The 16065-nt window shown below is 33.3% G+C and overlaps 1 protein-coding gene across 2 annotated transcripts; it reads left to right on the forward strand.

Annotated features, from left to right (window-relative positions):
• The first annotated feature begins 7769 nt into the window (after window positions 1-7769).
• On the forward strand, window positions 7770-11485 carry LOC145165206 (phospholipase D beta 1-like). Of its 2 annotated transcripts, none has more exons than XM_079083889.1 (10): window positions 7770-8880; window positions 8993-9103; window positions 9184-9375; window positions 9473-9715; window positions 9821-9895; window positions 9987-10134; window positions 10234-10382; window positions 10496-10678; window positions 10753-10950; window positions 11058-11485. In XM_079083889.1, exons 1-10 carry the CDS (start codon window positions 7990-7992, stop codon window positions 11349-11351), a joined length of 2484 nt encoding a protein of 827 aa, XP_078940015.1. In that variant the 5' UTR covers window positions 7770-7989; the 3' UTR covers window positions 11352-11485. The 2 variants fall into 2 exon arrangements, with proteins under 2 accessions (XP_078940015.1, XP_078940016.1); XM_079083890.1 differs by having other exon boundaries at window positions 10496-10672.
• The last annotated feature ends 4580 nt before the right edge of the window (window positions 11486-16065 follow it).

The following is a 16065-nucleotide window of genomic DNA, read 5'->3' on the forward strand; positions in this document are numbered from 1 at the left end:
TCCTTTAGCAATTAGACGAATTTTATAACGCTTAACTTCCCTATTAGACTTATATTCAGTTTTGTATACCCATTTGCAGCCAATTAGCTTTCTATCAATATGCATATATCTAACAATCGAGGTTTGATTCCTATAAATAACTTAAATATCTTGATTCATGGCCTCAATTCATCAAGGATCATTACTAGATTCATGATAATGTTTAGGTGGTCTTGTCGTGGAATTTCAAGTTAGTCCTTTTTACTAAATGGTGTTGGTTGGTCAAAGTTGACCAAGATAGTTTTTGGTCGCTTACTATACGAGCAATTCATAAATACAAAGGGCATCGCAAAGTTTTGATGGCTAGGAAAAGCATTCTCAAGGTGTGTCTAAATAATATGAATATTAACGACGATGTATGGGAGGTGGCGTTGACTTACAAAAACTATTCAAGTGAAAGATAATAATGGCGATTATACCTTATTTTGGAATCAATCGTGGCTAGACAACACTCCTCTCAAAGACAAATTCATTTATCTCTCTGCTAGCGAGTCAGATTAGAATTGTATGGTTGTTAACAACTTAACATGTACCTAATCAATGAGAACTTTATGCTTATGTGGTGCTAGAACTTAATATATTAAATGGGTCAGACTCACATAAGCTATAAGTACTCGTGTCACTTATACGAGGATGCGCATAATTATCCAATCTCTCAGATTCATGGGTTTAGTTAAGGGATCATACTGAAACTTTTTTTTGTCTAATCTATTAGATCATCGTTTGATTTAAAATCATGTCCCCTGAAACTGGTTGCTTTCTCATGGAACAATTGGCTAAAAATTACATTAAACTGTTTTATTTGGCGTCTTATGTTAAACATGACCCCTCTTGCTTCCGATTAGTTCATTGCAGGGTCCTAGTATTAGGTACTTTATGGCCCTTTTGCAACACTGAAGAAGACAAACTTGGTCATGTTTTCGTCAAATACCCTCTTTTCGTTAGTCTGGTTGTGTGTAAGGACATGGTGTGGTTTGGGGCCAACCCATTTAGCTCCATACATGACTTGCTCTTGATTTTCTTTTGTGTTCTTAAAAACTAACAGAAGAAACAAAATTTGTTGAACCTAGTGTTTGGGGTTAATATATGGTTCATTTGGATAGCAAGAAACGATGTGGTTTCTAGAAAATTGAAGGCAGATGTAAACAATTTAGCGGATGTAATAAAGTTGCAGAAGTTTTCATGGGTTATTTTTTAGAACGACAATGAATTTATTAAACAATTCCCACCGGGTGGTTGTAAAAGCTGAAACATAAATAACAACCTATAATGAGAAAAAACCTAAATAGTAAGCAATTTTTTCAAAAAGTGATAAATATATGAAGTAATTTTAACGTGAGCCAATACACATCAATAGAGGACACTTATGTGATGTTTGTTTTTTGTTTGTAAATCTGTGTGACCTCTTTTGTCTGTGTTGTGCAGACCACGCACATACATTAACCTTCGCAGACTATTTGTTTTTTAGAATACCGCATATCTAAAAAAATTTGTACGTCCTCTTCTTGGCACATATATAGACTAAAGTTTTTTAACCTCTTCAGACATCTTCTAGCTAAAAACAATCTTTCCATTTTAGTCATTTTATATCAATGACATAATTATATTTGCATCCAGCTACATGTTTTTGTGCACCTAAAATCAAATTAATCATCGTAAAGCATCAACAACGATTAAAATGATTAATATTATTTGTTCGAATGCTTCTTTTTTTTTTGTCATATTGCCTCATTTTAACTACAACGAAATACAATAAATATCAAATATATTCGTTAATTCTTACCATTTTACTTTCATTTTTTTATATTACAACAAAGGGTCAGTATTATTCCAATATGTGGAATCTCTTAAATGAATTGAAACTAAAAGGAATTTGAATTTGATAAAACCTTCCAGTGTTGTAAAACTAGAACTATTAACATTTTAATATTGAAAAACACAGCAGTATAAGAAGCTCAATTCAAAGCTTAACACGATTCTTCAATTTTTGAATGATACTGTTGGTACGAAGAAAGTTTGGATAACTAGTAGTTTTAAAGGGTATAACCGACATAATCAAATTAATTAGTTAAGGATTCATACTTATGAAGAAAGTTTGGATAACTAGTAATTTTAAAGGATATAAAAGAAAAAAAATAGAATTTTATTAAGTGGATTGATATATATTATAAAAAAATAGAAGTATCAGCTTCCAATAAATAAAATAAACCTATGTTGGATAATAGCAGACATTAATATAAATAAAAAATCAATCATAATAATAAATTAGGATTTTTATTTATTAGTTAAACAAAACAAATCAAGCATACATTAAAAGTTTAGAAATAAAATTATATTAATTTAATAAAATAATAGACTCCTAAAATATAAATTTTTGAAAACTAAAAGTATAAATAAAATTTTGAAACTAAAACTATAAATTGAAAACTATAAATGAAAATGTATTAAAATTTTATATATATGTTAAAAAGGAGAAAGGTGTCAACGTGTCAATCTTTTTTTTTTTATTATTAAAACAATAAAGATATAAACAATAAATTGAATATGAGACTTCGTTTCTAGGGAATTGTCTTGTAACATTCTCAAATGGAATACTTTGTAATATCATTGGCCAAGTCTCTGTGACTTTTGTGCATAGTCATTACAAAAAGATCATTGCATGTAAGTTTAGAATCTAACACATTATAGTAAATGGCAAGAATTTGGTATTCTTACATTTATGATAAGGATTTGGAATTGTGAAATGAGTGTCATTGGAAATGTTTCCAATTGATCTGTTTCACAAACAAATGACTATAGGTAAACATAGTATGCATGTTTAGAGCATGGGATAACTATTGCTTTAATTCAAGTATTAAGTTGATTGGTCGAAACATTATACAATGAATAATGTGTAATCGATATGGTGATTAATTAATAAGTGTTATATTTATATTCAAAAGTATTGAGACCATATTGGATTGGATTATTCTTGTGTTTCACTCTGCATGTTTTACTTACCGAATAATAAGATTACTCAAACATCCACAGTCAATCATACTTTGGAAGTAAGTAATGAGGTAAGACTGTCATGAATCCGACTATAGATTGTCTAAGCGTTTAGACATAGCACAAGTTTGCTACAGTGTTCATGATTACTCCTGTAATAAGATTTGAGTATTGGATTAAACCCACGCTCATCTGAATCAATTCATGGATTTCATCACGAGTGATTGTGAGACGATAATATCTTATATTCTTGAAACCAGGACATGTGAGTTAGTTTACAAGTCGGTTGCACATTGATAATATGTAAACGCACCAGTAACTTGGTGTTACAAGTCGGTTGCACATTGAAACCAGGACATGTGAGTTAGTTTACAAGTCGGTTGCACATTGATAATATGTAAACGCACCAGTAACTTGGTGTTATAAAACGTATTGTTGTGTGTGATTTGATGAGTAAATTGAGCTAGCATATGAGTCGAAGTTTATCCGTTCCTTTTACCCTAAGAAGGATAAAAGCGATATTTGTTGGCCCCTCGATGATTTAGTGATGGCACCCTAAGCGCTTGGCCAAGTCTGGACTGATTTGATTTGTTCAATTAGTAAATCACCATAAATCGGTAATCGGGAAACAGAACTTAGACAAAGAGAATGATTATAATCCATGTCTCATGTCTATAGGATATCTTGTAGAATGGAGGAATATTTGATCCCTTATCTAATGGACGCGTCATAGTTCGACAACGGCTTTTGAGAGCTACGATTGCTAATCAGATTTTGAAGTTGCATTGACAGTTATAGTTATTAGACTTATCCAAGTAGGAGACTGTTGGATTAGGTGTCTAAGCCCATAACTATAATTGGTATGTACTTGACCCTGATTGTACCATGGTCCATTTTGGGTTGCATTCACTAGAACAATTTGATAGGATGGATATTTGAGAAAGAGGTTATTTGTGATTTATTAATATATTATAAGTATAATATATTAATTAAGAAATCATATTATTTAATTAATATTGATCAAGAATTAATTTGGAATTAATTTAGTAATCAAAAGACACTGATTAAATTAACGGGGACTGATTATGTAAATCAGTGATACATATGGTTTGGGCTAATGATCCATGATTGATTTGTGATGGTCTAAGCTTATGAGATAGTCCATGAAGTGTTAGTCCAAATCAATTGTTGGATCATAAGCCTAAGTGTAAGAATTAGGGTTTACAAGTGACTCTTGGAATTCTACACTATAAATGTAACCCCTAAACCCTAAAATCGACACTTGTGCATTCCAAGAAGAAGCTATCCGATTTTGGTGCCTCCTACTCTCTCTCACATGGTCCTCCATTTGTTCATGATGTTTTGTGAACCATTTGAGGTGCTAAGCTCTCATAAGGCCAAGTTCTACAAGCTACAACAAAGAGGTAATCATCTTACTTGGTTTTATGTTTCAAATATCAAAGTTTGTATGCTAGTTGTAGGTTTCATGCTTTGGATAATTTTATTGCATGTATAATTTGAGAAAACTTAGATCCAAATCATTAGGGTTGTATGTGCACCATAGGGATGTTAGAGTACATAAAACCCATCAGTAGTGATCTGTTAGATTTGTATGATTATCTATTATATTTGTTGGTTATATGTTTATATGTTGCATATGTCGACATAGTGCAGTTGGGTTGAGGCAATAATGCTCTGTACGGAAGGCAACAAACCCGAAAGCAATCTAAATATAAGCTATGGGCCAGAAAGGCAAACCAGAATTATATTGTGGGCTCGAGAGCAAGCATGATATAAGTTGTGGACTGGAAAGGCAAGTCGGACTTATATTGTGGGCTCGAGAGCAAGCCAGACATAAGCTGTGGTCCGGTAAGGCAAGCCAGACTTACGTTATGGGCTCGCGAGCAATCCAAACATGAGTTGTGGACCAGGAAGGCAAGCCAGACTCATGTTGTAGGCTTAGGGGTAATCCAGTCCGATGGTTGTGGACCCGAGGGTATTCCAGTCCGATGACTGATTGATCCCAGTATGCATGATTGTATATGTTATATGTTGTGTGGTGGTACTTTGGGGGAACTCACTAAGCTTTGGCTTACAATTTAAGTTTATTGTTTTAGGTACTTAAGATGACCGGGGAAAAGAAAAGATGTGATCGTACACATCCTTCGTTAACATGTTTTTGGAGTTATTATGATACATTGGTTTTGGAATAATTGTACTTGATCTTGGGTTTTATTACTTGGGTTTGATTGAAAACAATGATTTATCTTCAATTAAAAAATCAAAATTTTACTGTGATTTTGGGAAGTTACAATAATGGAGACAGATGATGAGGAAATTGATACCAAGGGTCTTGCATTAACTTATCCTTCGACATATCATCGATATTTCTACTAAGGAAGATATGGACAATATGATGCATGAAAACATACATTTTTCACCACGAAGGGATGCCTCTGTCAAATCAAATGTCAATGAGACAAGAAACCTAGATGTCATTATACACACATCTAATGTGGATACAAACATCATAAATAATAAAACACCTTCAACTTCTACTCTTGAGTCGACCACAGTTATCCCACCGGAAGGTTCTACTACCAAGTCCAATATGGAGGAAGGTAGATCTTCATACATCCCTGAGAACTTATCTAATAAGGTCTCAAATGTCAATATAGGTGAGAGTCCTCATCCTTCGACAGTTCCACCACCACCATCATCATCATTACCAACTTCGACTATTCAAGCTACAACTGTTCCTTTGAACTCACCAACGTTTGAAGGTATCTTACAACAACTCATTACTTCTCTATTTTCTTCTCTTTCCACAAATAATACTATCAACATTGAAGAAGAAGAATGTGTTAGAGTTTGTTGATCTAGACTTTGACTATGAGGATGAGAAAGTCGAAGATCATGCTATTATGTCTGGCAAGCAGTATAAGAAACTCAATTCAAAGCTTAACATGATTCTTCAATTTTTGAATGATACTGCTGGTACGAAGAAAGTTTGGATAACTAGTAATTTTAAAGGGTATAACCGACATAAAATTAACTAGTTAAGGATTCATACTTATAAAGAAAGTTTGGATAACTAGGAATGTTAAAGGATATAAAAGAAAAAAAAATAGAATTTTATTAAGTGGATTGATATTAAAAAAAACGAAATGAGCTTCCAGTAAATAAAATAAACCTATGTTGGATAGTAGCATACATTAATATAAATAAAAAAATCAATCATAATAATAATAAATTAGGATTTTTATTTATTTTAAACAAAACAAATCAATCATACATTAAAAGTTTAGAAATAAAATTATATTAACTTAATAAAATAATAGACTTCTAAAAAATAAATTTTTGAAAATTAAAAGTATAAATAAAATTTTGAAACTAAAAGTATAAATTGAAAGACTATAAATGAAAATGTATTAAAATTTTATATATATGTTAAAAGGAGAAAGATGTCAACGTGCCAATCTTTTTAATTATTATTAAAACAATAAAGATATAAACGTTGAAAGTATAAATTGAAACTCTTAATTAAGATAAGGGGGTAAAACTTGAATATTTTAAATATAAACCAAAGTCTGTTTTGAAACTTTTAATTAAATTGATGGGCCATAGTTGAATATTTGTAATGCATGTAATCAAATCAATAGTTCACTTCATTGTATATTTAGATTTTTTATTTGGGTTTTCTATAAGTACCTCGTTCCTTTTCCAATTTCACCACTTGATTTTTGTTGTTTTTTTTTCCTATTTTTTTTTGTTGTTTTTAATTCTTTTTTAATTATTATTATTATTATTATAAATTTCGTACAAAATTTTAACATTCGGACGGCATTATAAATTCAAACGGCTATATAAAATCGGTTTTTAAATATTTTTTTATATTTTTTAATTACGGACAAAAAAGTCGTTTGAATTTTATAATGTCGTGCGAATTTATAATGTTTACGGAATTTTAAAATGTCATCCGAAATTTAAAATGTTGTCCGAATTTTTTTTGATTATTGAAATTTATAATAATAATAATAATAAAAGGAAAAAAAATCAAAAACAAAAAGGAAAAAAAAGAAAAAGAAAAGAAAAAGAAAAAAATAATGTCAAATTAAAAGTAAAAAATTGATTTGATTGATGTTAAGGAGTAAAATTGGTTAAGGATGGTACTTATAGCACAACCCTTTTCATTTTTATTCGATAGAATTTCCCACAAATAATTGGTGTTGAGATCTCTACCCTTTAAGATTGATGGTGAAAGGACGGTTGACGTTTCTTTAAGGTATTCTCTTTTTTGGATTTTGTAGGCTGTCAACTTTTTCTGGCAGCCATTGCCGAATAAAAACCTTGTTTACAGTACCCGAGAAACTCCAATAGCCATTGCCCACATGCTTTCTTTACACCTGCCCCGATATTATCAAGAATAAGCACTTCAAATTCGAACCAATTTGCAAAGGAAAATATTCCAATCCCTGGCACATTCATGTCAATCATTACCTCCGCATTGTAGATAGAATCAAATCTCCTTATTTTTGTTCTCTTTTGCTTTAAATTCTTTCAGAATTTTGGATTTTTAGGAATCATTTTAAGAATCGTTATGGCCGATTTACGCTTGCATTGCACACAACGTTATCCCACTTTTTATAATGGTATCTTTCTTTTATTTGGATGTTACTATTTAAGCACACGCAATCAACCAACCATTATCTTAATTTCATTTCTTTTTCAAGATCAATTAATTAGAGCCCTTTTGAAAGCAGTCTTCTCACCTGGGTAGTTTCTATATTCCCTTTTAAAACCACCTTTTTCTAAAAACACCACTCACCTTGTAAAAATTTGATCTTTAACATTTGAAGTGGGTGTCCCCCAAGATTAAAAACCTTGAGTACTTTTCAGTTTTAACAATTTGAATCGAGTTGTACGAGTAGTACTGTGGGAGAAAGACCGGTTTAAATAAAGATGGCTGCTTTAACTGATGAAGGATCACGTCATCCACAACATGTAGAGGTTGTCCCATTCAAGACATCCGGAGTCTCTCTAAAAGTCGTCTTACTACATGGAAACCTGGATATATGCGTGAAAGAAGCCAACAAACTCCCAAACTTGGATGCATTCAATAGAAAATTCACCCCTCTTTCGGGTACAAGTGATCCATATGTAACCATATCTGTAGCCAACGCTGTAATCGGAAGAACTTTTGTGATGAACAACAGTGAAAACCCTGTTTGGATGCAACATTTCTATGTTCCAGTAGCACACAATACCACCGAAGTGTTATTTGTTGTTAAAGACAGTGATGTCGTGGGTACTCAACTTATAGGAGCAGTTGGGATTCCAGCTGAACACTTGGTTGCTAACTCTGTCGTCAAAGGCACTTTCCCGATTTTGAATGCAAGTGGTCAGCCATGCAAACCTGGTGCCATGTTAACTCTATCCATCAAATACACACCGGTGGACAAAATGGTCATTTACCGTGATGGAGTAGGGTCAGATCCGGAATTTAAAGGCGTCCCAGGAACGTATTTTCCATTAAGAAGAGGAGGAAAAGTTACTCTTTATCAAGATGCTCATGTCGATGGAAGCCTCCCAAATTTGAAACTTGATCGTGGTTTAAGATTTATACAAGAAGATTGTTGGCGTGATATTTGTGATGCAATCAGACAAGCACGTCGTTTGATTTACATCACAGGGTGGTCGATCTTTCATAAAGTTCAACTTGTGAGATATGGTGCAAAAGCAAGAGATAGTATTTTAGGAGATCTTTTGAAAAGTAAGTCGGATGAAGGTGTCAGAGTGTTGCTTCTTGTATGGGATGACCCCACTTCAAAAAGCTATTTTGGATATAAAACGGTAAAACATATATAAACTCCTCTTCTTTTTTGCTACTATTAACACCAACTTAATTTATAACCATTTCAATAAGGGTAATTATATAATAGTAGTTTACTTTTGTAAAATGTAGGAAGGGGTTATGCAAACTCATGATGAAGAAACTCGTGCGTTTTTCAAGAATTCATCTGTTCAAGTTTTACTTTGTCCTCGTTCTATAGCAAAGGGTAGCTGGGTCAAGAAGGTTGGATTTCAATTGGGAAAAGAAAAATCTTTATTTTTTTTTTTAGTATTCAAGTCTGAAAATTTGAAGTTTGAATACAGGATGCTGAAACCATTTATAGCCATCATCAAAAGACGGTTATAGTGGATGCTGATGCTGGTATCAAAAGAAGGATCATGGCATTTGTTGGAGGTCTTGATTTATGTGTGGGGCGTTATGACACTCCAGAACATTCTCTTTTTAGTACATTACACACACTGCATAAAGACGATTATCACAATCCAAACTATACAGTAAGCAAGCATTTTATTTTATTAATTACTTGTTATATATGATAGGAGTATATCATTATCTTTTTGAAATGTGATATGTTTTTATGTTGTTTATCAGGGGACCACAACAGGGTGTCCAAGAGAACCATGGCATGATTTGCATTGCAGGATTGAAGGTCCAGCAGCATATGATGTACTCCAAAACTTTGAGGAGAGATGGTTGAGAGCTTCAAAGCCACGTGGCCTTTCAATGACCAAATTTTTTGATGTGTTACTAAAAGTTGACAAGATTCCAGACATTTTAGGTGTAACTGATGCTCGTTACACTAGTGAGAAAGATCCAGAAGGTTGGCATATCCAGGTAATTATCAAACACAATAAAACTGTCTATATATGTACATCTTAATTTTTACTAAATGAGCATTGATTTCTTTACTATTTTTTTAATCGTCTTCTTTATGTGTAGGTGTTTCGTTCAATTGATTCGAACTCTGTTAAAGGTATAGGTTTCCCAAAAGACCCCAAAGATGCTAAAAACAAGGTAATATTATATTTGGTTTCAAGTTTCTTCCATTTATACATTTTTGGGAATGAATGAATAGCTGATTTTGTTAAATTAACATGTGTAACAGAATTTAATATGTGGGAAAAATGTGCTCATAGACATGAGTATACATACTGCATATGTGAAGGCCATTCGTACTGCTCAACATTTTATCTATATTGAAAATCAGTACTTTCTTGGTTCTTCATATAACTGGGCTAACAACAAAAGCTTAGGTAAAAAATAAAATAAATAAATAACATCTTATGGTAAAAGAAATGATTATAATATGATCTGAGGTGATTTAAATGAACTCTTGTACATGTGGTTTTTAGGTGCAAACAATTTGATACCAATGGAAATAGCTCTTAAAATCGCGAATAAAATCCGAGCAAATGAGAGGTTTGCTGTATATATTGTGATTCCAATGTGGCCTGAGGGAAATCCTACGAATTCCTCTACTCAACGGATTCTTTTTTGGCAGGTTGATTAATTGAAAATTATTATACATCTAGAGAGATTATATATATACATATAGATATTAATTAAGTATAAAAATATAAATAACTTGGGATTGAAATCAAATCTTCATCGCAGCATCAAACAATGCAAATGATGTATGACATTATTTACAAGGCTTTACTAGAAACGGGGCTCCAAAACGAATACGAACCACAAGATTACTTAAACTTTTTCTGCCTTGGCACCCGAGAGTCATCTAAATACGCACCTGTCTCTAATGGGAAAGTTTCATTTTCCCCAAATACCCCTCAAGTACACGTACTCTCCTTTTTCCCTTACATTTTCTTGATTTTCTTGATTTTTCTAATTAACATGTCTTTTTGATGATCTAGGCGCTTAGCATCACAAACAGGCGTTTCAAGATCCATGTAAATTCGAAAGGAATGATAGTCGATGATGAGTTTGTGATATTAGGTTCCGCAAACATAAACCAACGTTCATTAGAAGGTACCCGCGACACTGAAATTGCAATGGGTGCATATCAGCCACATCATACATGGGCCCACAAAGGTTCTAGTCCAGCTGGACAGGTACACGTGTTCAATTCTCGAAACAAACAAATTAAAAGGGGACTGTATTTTCTAGGGTTTATGTATGTAACGTGGTATGAAATTGAATGGTTTGGTTTTTTTTGTAGGTATTTGGATACAGGATGTCACTATGGGCGGAGCATATGGGAGAAGTTGAGAGCATTTTTGAGGAACCACAGAGCGTTGAGTGTGTGAGGAGGGTGAGGTTGTTGGGTGAGCAGAATTGGGAACAGTATGCTGCTGATCAAGTATCGGATATGACGGCCCATTTGCTTAAGTATCCGGTGGAGGTTGACGGGATGGGCCGAGTGAAGCCGCTCTCCGGCTGTCCGAATTTTCCAGATGTGGGTGGGAGTATTGTGGGTTCTTTTGTTTCTGTTCAAGAGAATCTCACCATATGAAGCTGCCACATGTGATGTGTTTTTGAGTTTTTGATTTTTTTTTCTTGAATAATAGTATGTGTTATCTCATAACATATTGTGTAAAATAATTAGTGAATAAATGGAAAATTGTGAAGCTTCTATGCCCTTTTGCATCTCTCAAACTCTTTTTTTACCATATAAGAATCATTGTTTCTTCTTTTTGTGAAAGCTAATAAAATGTTTGGATAATGACTTATAAGGGTAATGATCTTTGAAATGTTTATAAAAAAATATCATTAAACCTTATTTTGTACACGTATTACAAATGAACTATTTCTAGTTGACGGACATTATCAATTATCTTTTCCAACGTACACAAAATATCATTGGTGACCGGTTATAAAAACTTTACCTAATAATATTGGAAATTAAGAAAAGAGAAATGTTTATGTTATTATTAGGGATTGTGTTATGTCACACCCCAAAACCGAAATGGCGGAAACGTTCTGGGGTGGAGGACGTCATGTATAGCAACACAACCAATGTATAATAGCAATCATAGCAACACAACCATTATAGTGAATACTCAAATAAAAATGTTACATCAATTTGGAATTGTCTGAGACTTGTTTGAAATACATCAAATAGTATATATGAATATAAGCTTAAACTCTTATTGCTCCAACTCCTCAAAAATCCAGCAGGTACTTGTCTACTGATTTCCTGAGAATACAAGCAGTTTGAAATATCAGCATAAAGCTGGTGAGTTCATAAGCAGTAGTTTGTAGTGAAACTTGTTGATGAGTTTGTAAAAGTGTTTGTATAGTTTTAAGAAAATCCGATATTTTCTTTAGTGAGAATGCAATGCTATCAGTTCTGTAATAAACCATGAATATATGTATGTTTCCAAGAAAATCCGATATTTTCTTTAGTGAAAATGTAGCGTTATCGATTCTGTATAAAACCATGAATGTTCGTTACTGAAAACTGTAGTGATATGCGAAAATACTACCTCATGTGACTAGCTAAAGCTAATCATGAAGTATAAGTATTTTGTATGTGAAACCATTGCATAATCGGTTCTGTTTGAAAACCCTGGCTTTAGCCAGTATACGTAGTGTGTGTTAGTTCTATTTAGTATAAATAACACCGGTGAAGAGTGTCAGGTTGTAAACTAAAAGTGATTTATACATAATGTGAGTCGTATAACCATGCTTGATATGACTAGAGACCTTTCCAACGTTCTTCAGGCGTTGAGTTAAATGACATTTGTCACCCCAGGCATGCCTGCCTAACTGTAGCTAGCAGTTCGGGTGTGGCATTGTCAGTCTCGAATAGATCTATTCACAAATCTCACACTCTCCCTCCAGGAGACTCTCGTTATACTATGATAGGATTTATCCCTGTACACCTAAGGTACAGTAGTGAAGTAGCGCCTCACAGTATCGTACAATCTAGTTTACATGTAGTGTCATAGCGTTTTATCGTAGTGAATGTGACAACCGTCAAATTTCGGTCAAGTCAAAGTCAAACAAAGTCAACAAGTCAAACCGGTCAACTCCAATAACCCTTGTATGTTAGGGTTTACGTTATGTAATCACTGTACAATTCGCTATTTTAATGAGAAAACATCATTTCGAAAATTCATGTGTTTGATTTTCCTTAGCCTTAACAGTGCTAAACAACGAACCAAAGCGATAAAACACTATTGCACAATCATCGGGATTGTGTAGGACACTAAATCATGGCTTAACGGGGTTTACGGACCTTGCGTTTCAAAGCCAAACACTCAAAAAGGTCTCAAAAGAACTCTCTCTCAATCTCTTTCACTCAATCTCTCTCTATTAGAAATCTCTCCCAAATCTCTCTCAAAAGTTCCTTTAACTTTTTGTAATCATTCGGGTCATCACGACCCTTAACCGGGTCAAAAACCACTTGAAACGGGGTAAAAACGGGTAAAATAGCCTTAAGGACCCAAAACCGAAGCTTCAGGACCGAAGCCTCGCATCCGAAGTGCTCAGGACCGAAGCCTCGGACCGAAGCCTCAGGACCGAAGCCTCGGACCGAAGCGTCAGGTCCGAAGCCTTAGGTCTGAACCTCGGCCCAGGACCGAGCAACTTCGCAGATTCAGCTTTTTCTCCCGGTTTTCGACTACGACTTCGTTTTAACTCCGTTTTTCATTATTTTAACGTGGGATTTTCACCCAAAACTTTATTTTATAAACTAAGGCCCCAAAATATATAAATCTCCAGGGTTTTTATAAAATATATTAAAATAATTAGTGGTTGAACTAATTATTGAGGGAATATTTGCTTTTCCTTAATTTATGGCAAAAGCAAACCACCACCACCTCACTCTATGATTAGCCACTCTTTCCAACTACCCCTTGTCTCCTTAGTGGACCTTTACACCCAATTTCCAGCTCTTCCCACGTTCTAAGAGCTGGAGGATTGATCCTCTCTCCTCATTCTCCATAAAATTCTTTCATTCTACACTTAGCAACCAAGAACACTCTCCAAAATTCTCTCATCTTTTCTCTCAACTTCAAGAACTTCAAGGCTTTCTCCAGGGATTTCTTTCTTCAATTAGTAAGTATCTTCATCATTCACATAATTATTAAACTCCATTCTACTCAAATCATTGATATCTTACACAAGTTCCATCTTATTCGGTGTTAGATTCTCGAATCATCAAGACATCTTCTTAGTGTTCTTGGGTTGAACACTTCCTCTCTCTCACTTTCATCTACTGAAACCACATAAGGTGAGTTCATACCCCTACATTTACATGTTTTTCTTAAGTTTTAAGGGGGGAATACAAGTAAAATCATCAAGAACACAATTAAACTTTTTCTATCAGATTACATCAGAAAAGATGAACTTCGATCACGGACTGTTTTGGTCAACTTAAATATTTTAGTTTTCAAAACTGTTCCAGGTTCAAGTAGTTCAAACTCTTAGCTTTAAAATGGCTACTTGCACATCTCCATATGATATTTCTACAATTTATGGTGATTTTTACAAAACAGCCTATCATTTCAGAGGCAAACCCGGACCAGTATGTGATTATGGACATTTTCACCTCTGTTAGAGATCACTAAAAATCTTGATAAAATTTACAAACAAACTAGACTCATATTCCAAACTCTCAAAATTTGCGGATTTGGATTTGGAGCTTTGATGATTTTTCTATAAATTTTCTAAAAACAGTAACAGAAATTGTTTTCAACAAAAAGTTGCTGTCAATTTCATTTCACCTTGTAACATGTTGAGCAAGGTGTATATCTTTATATGATTATATGTTATTGCAATATATGTCATTTTATCTTAATATATGGACACACATCAGTTTACAAATGGATTTGGACATATTGAATATAAAGAATAACAAGTGATTATAATCAAAGTACAACCGATATATTTAAACATTTAATAAACTATTTTAAATATAGTTTGCATACACTACTACGTACTACCCTTGGTTGATAAACTATAATAGGTATAGTTTATGATACATTACATAACACATACATTTAAAAATGGTACATTTATACAAAGGATATTTTCATTAAGCAAGGTACGGCCATACGGTACCAAGTTTTCATAACACGTATTTCCGTTAACGATACATTCAAACATTTAATAAACTATTTTAAATATAGTTTGCATACATTACTACGTACTACCCTTGGTTGATAAACTATAATAGGTATAGTTTATGATACATTACATAACACATACATTTAAAAATGGTACATTTATACAAAGGATATTTTCATTAAGCAAGGTACGGTCATACGGTACCAAGTTTTCATAACACGTATTTCCGTTAACGATACATTCAAACATTTAATAAACTATTTTAAATATAGTTTGCATACATTACTACGTACTACCCTTGGTTGATAAATTATAATAGGTATAGTTTATGATACATTACATAGCACATACATTGAAATAGGGTACATTTATACAAAGGATATTTTCATTAAGCAAGGTACAGCCATACGGTACCAAGTTTTCATAACACGTAATTCCGTTAATGACTTTGTGAGACATTTACTTCAAATTACCATTAAGTCCTGTATTGTAACCAGAGTCTCCTTGAGGGAGAGCGTGATACTTGTGTATAGATCTATATTGGGTTTGACAAACCCACACCTAAGCTGCATGCAACAGCTAGACCGGCAGGTCTGGGGTGACAAATGTCATAACATTTCCGACGTCTGAAGAACGTCGTTTCAGGCCAACTAGGTCATAGCATGGTTATAATAACTCACATAAAGTATTAATAAACATTGGAATTTACGGGAACTTCATTAAAATTTAACGAGTTTATGTCGATTTAAACTTGCATTGTTTTACTATAAATATGACAAATTACTTGTACATTTCGGTCTTTGGGTTTTAAGACTACATTTACACATTAAGGAAAATATTGGATTTTCTAACACAAATACTACTTTCACAAACGAAAGGCTTTTAATAATACCAAACAAAAGCTTATGAACTCACCAACCTTTGTGTTGACACTTTTTCAAACAACTTGTATTCTCAGGAAATCATCAAACAGGTAATCAAGTGCTTTTGAGGATGGGACGCTAAGGCGTCTACTATTTCATATTTTGTCAATATATTGTAATTGATTCGTAAACATGTAATTCATACAATGATGTAACTTTTTTCAATTATATATATGTTGGTCGTGTTTGCTTGAATTACTATTACAATTGTTGTTATGATACTATACATGA

Source organism: Lactuca virosa, chromosome 3 (assembly GCF_052849685.1).
Source record: "Lactuca virosa cultivar CGN04683 chromosome 3, Lactuca_virosa_CGN04683_v6, whole genome shotgun sequence".
Taxonomy (NCBI): domain Eukaryota; kingdom Viridiplantae; phylum Streptophyta; class Magnoliopsida; order Asterales; family Asteraceae; genus Lactuca; species Lactuca virosa.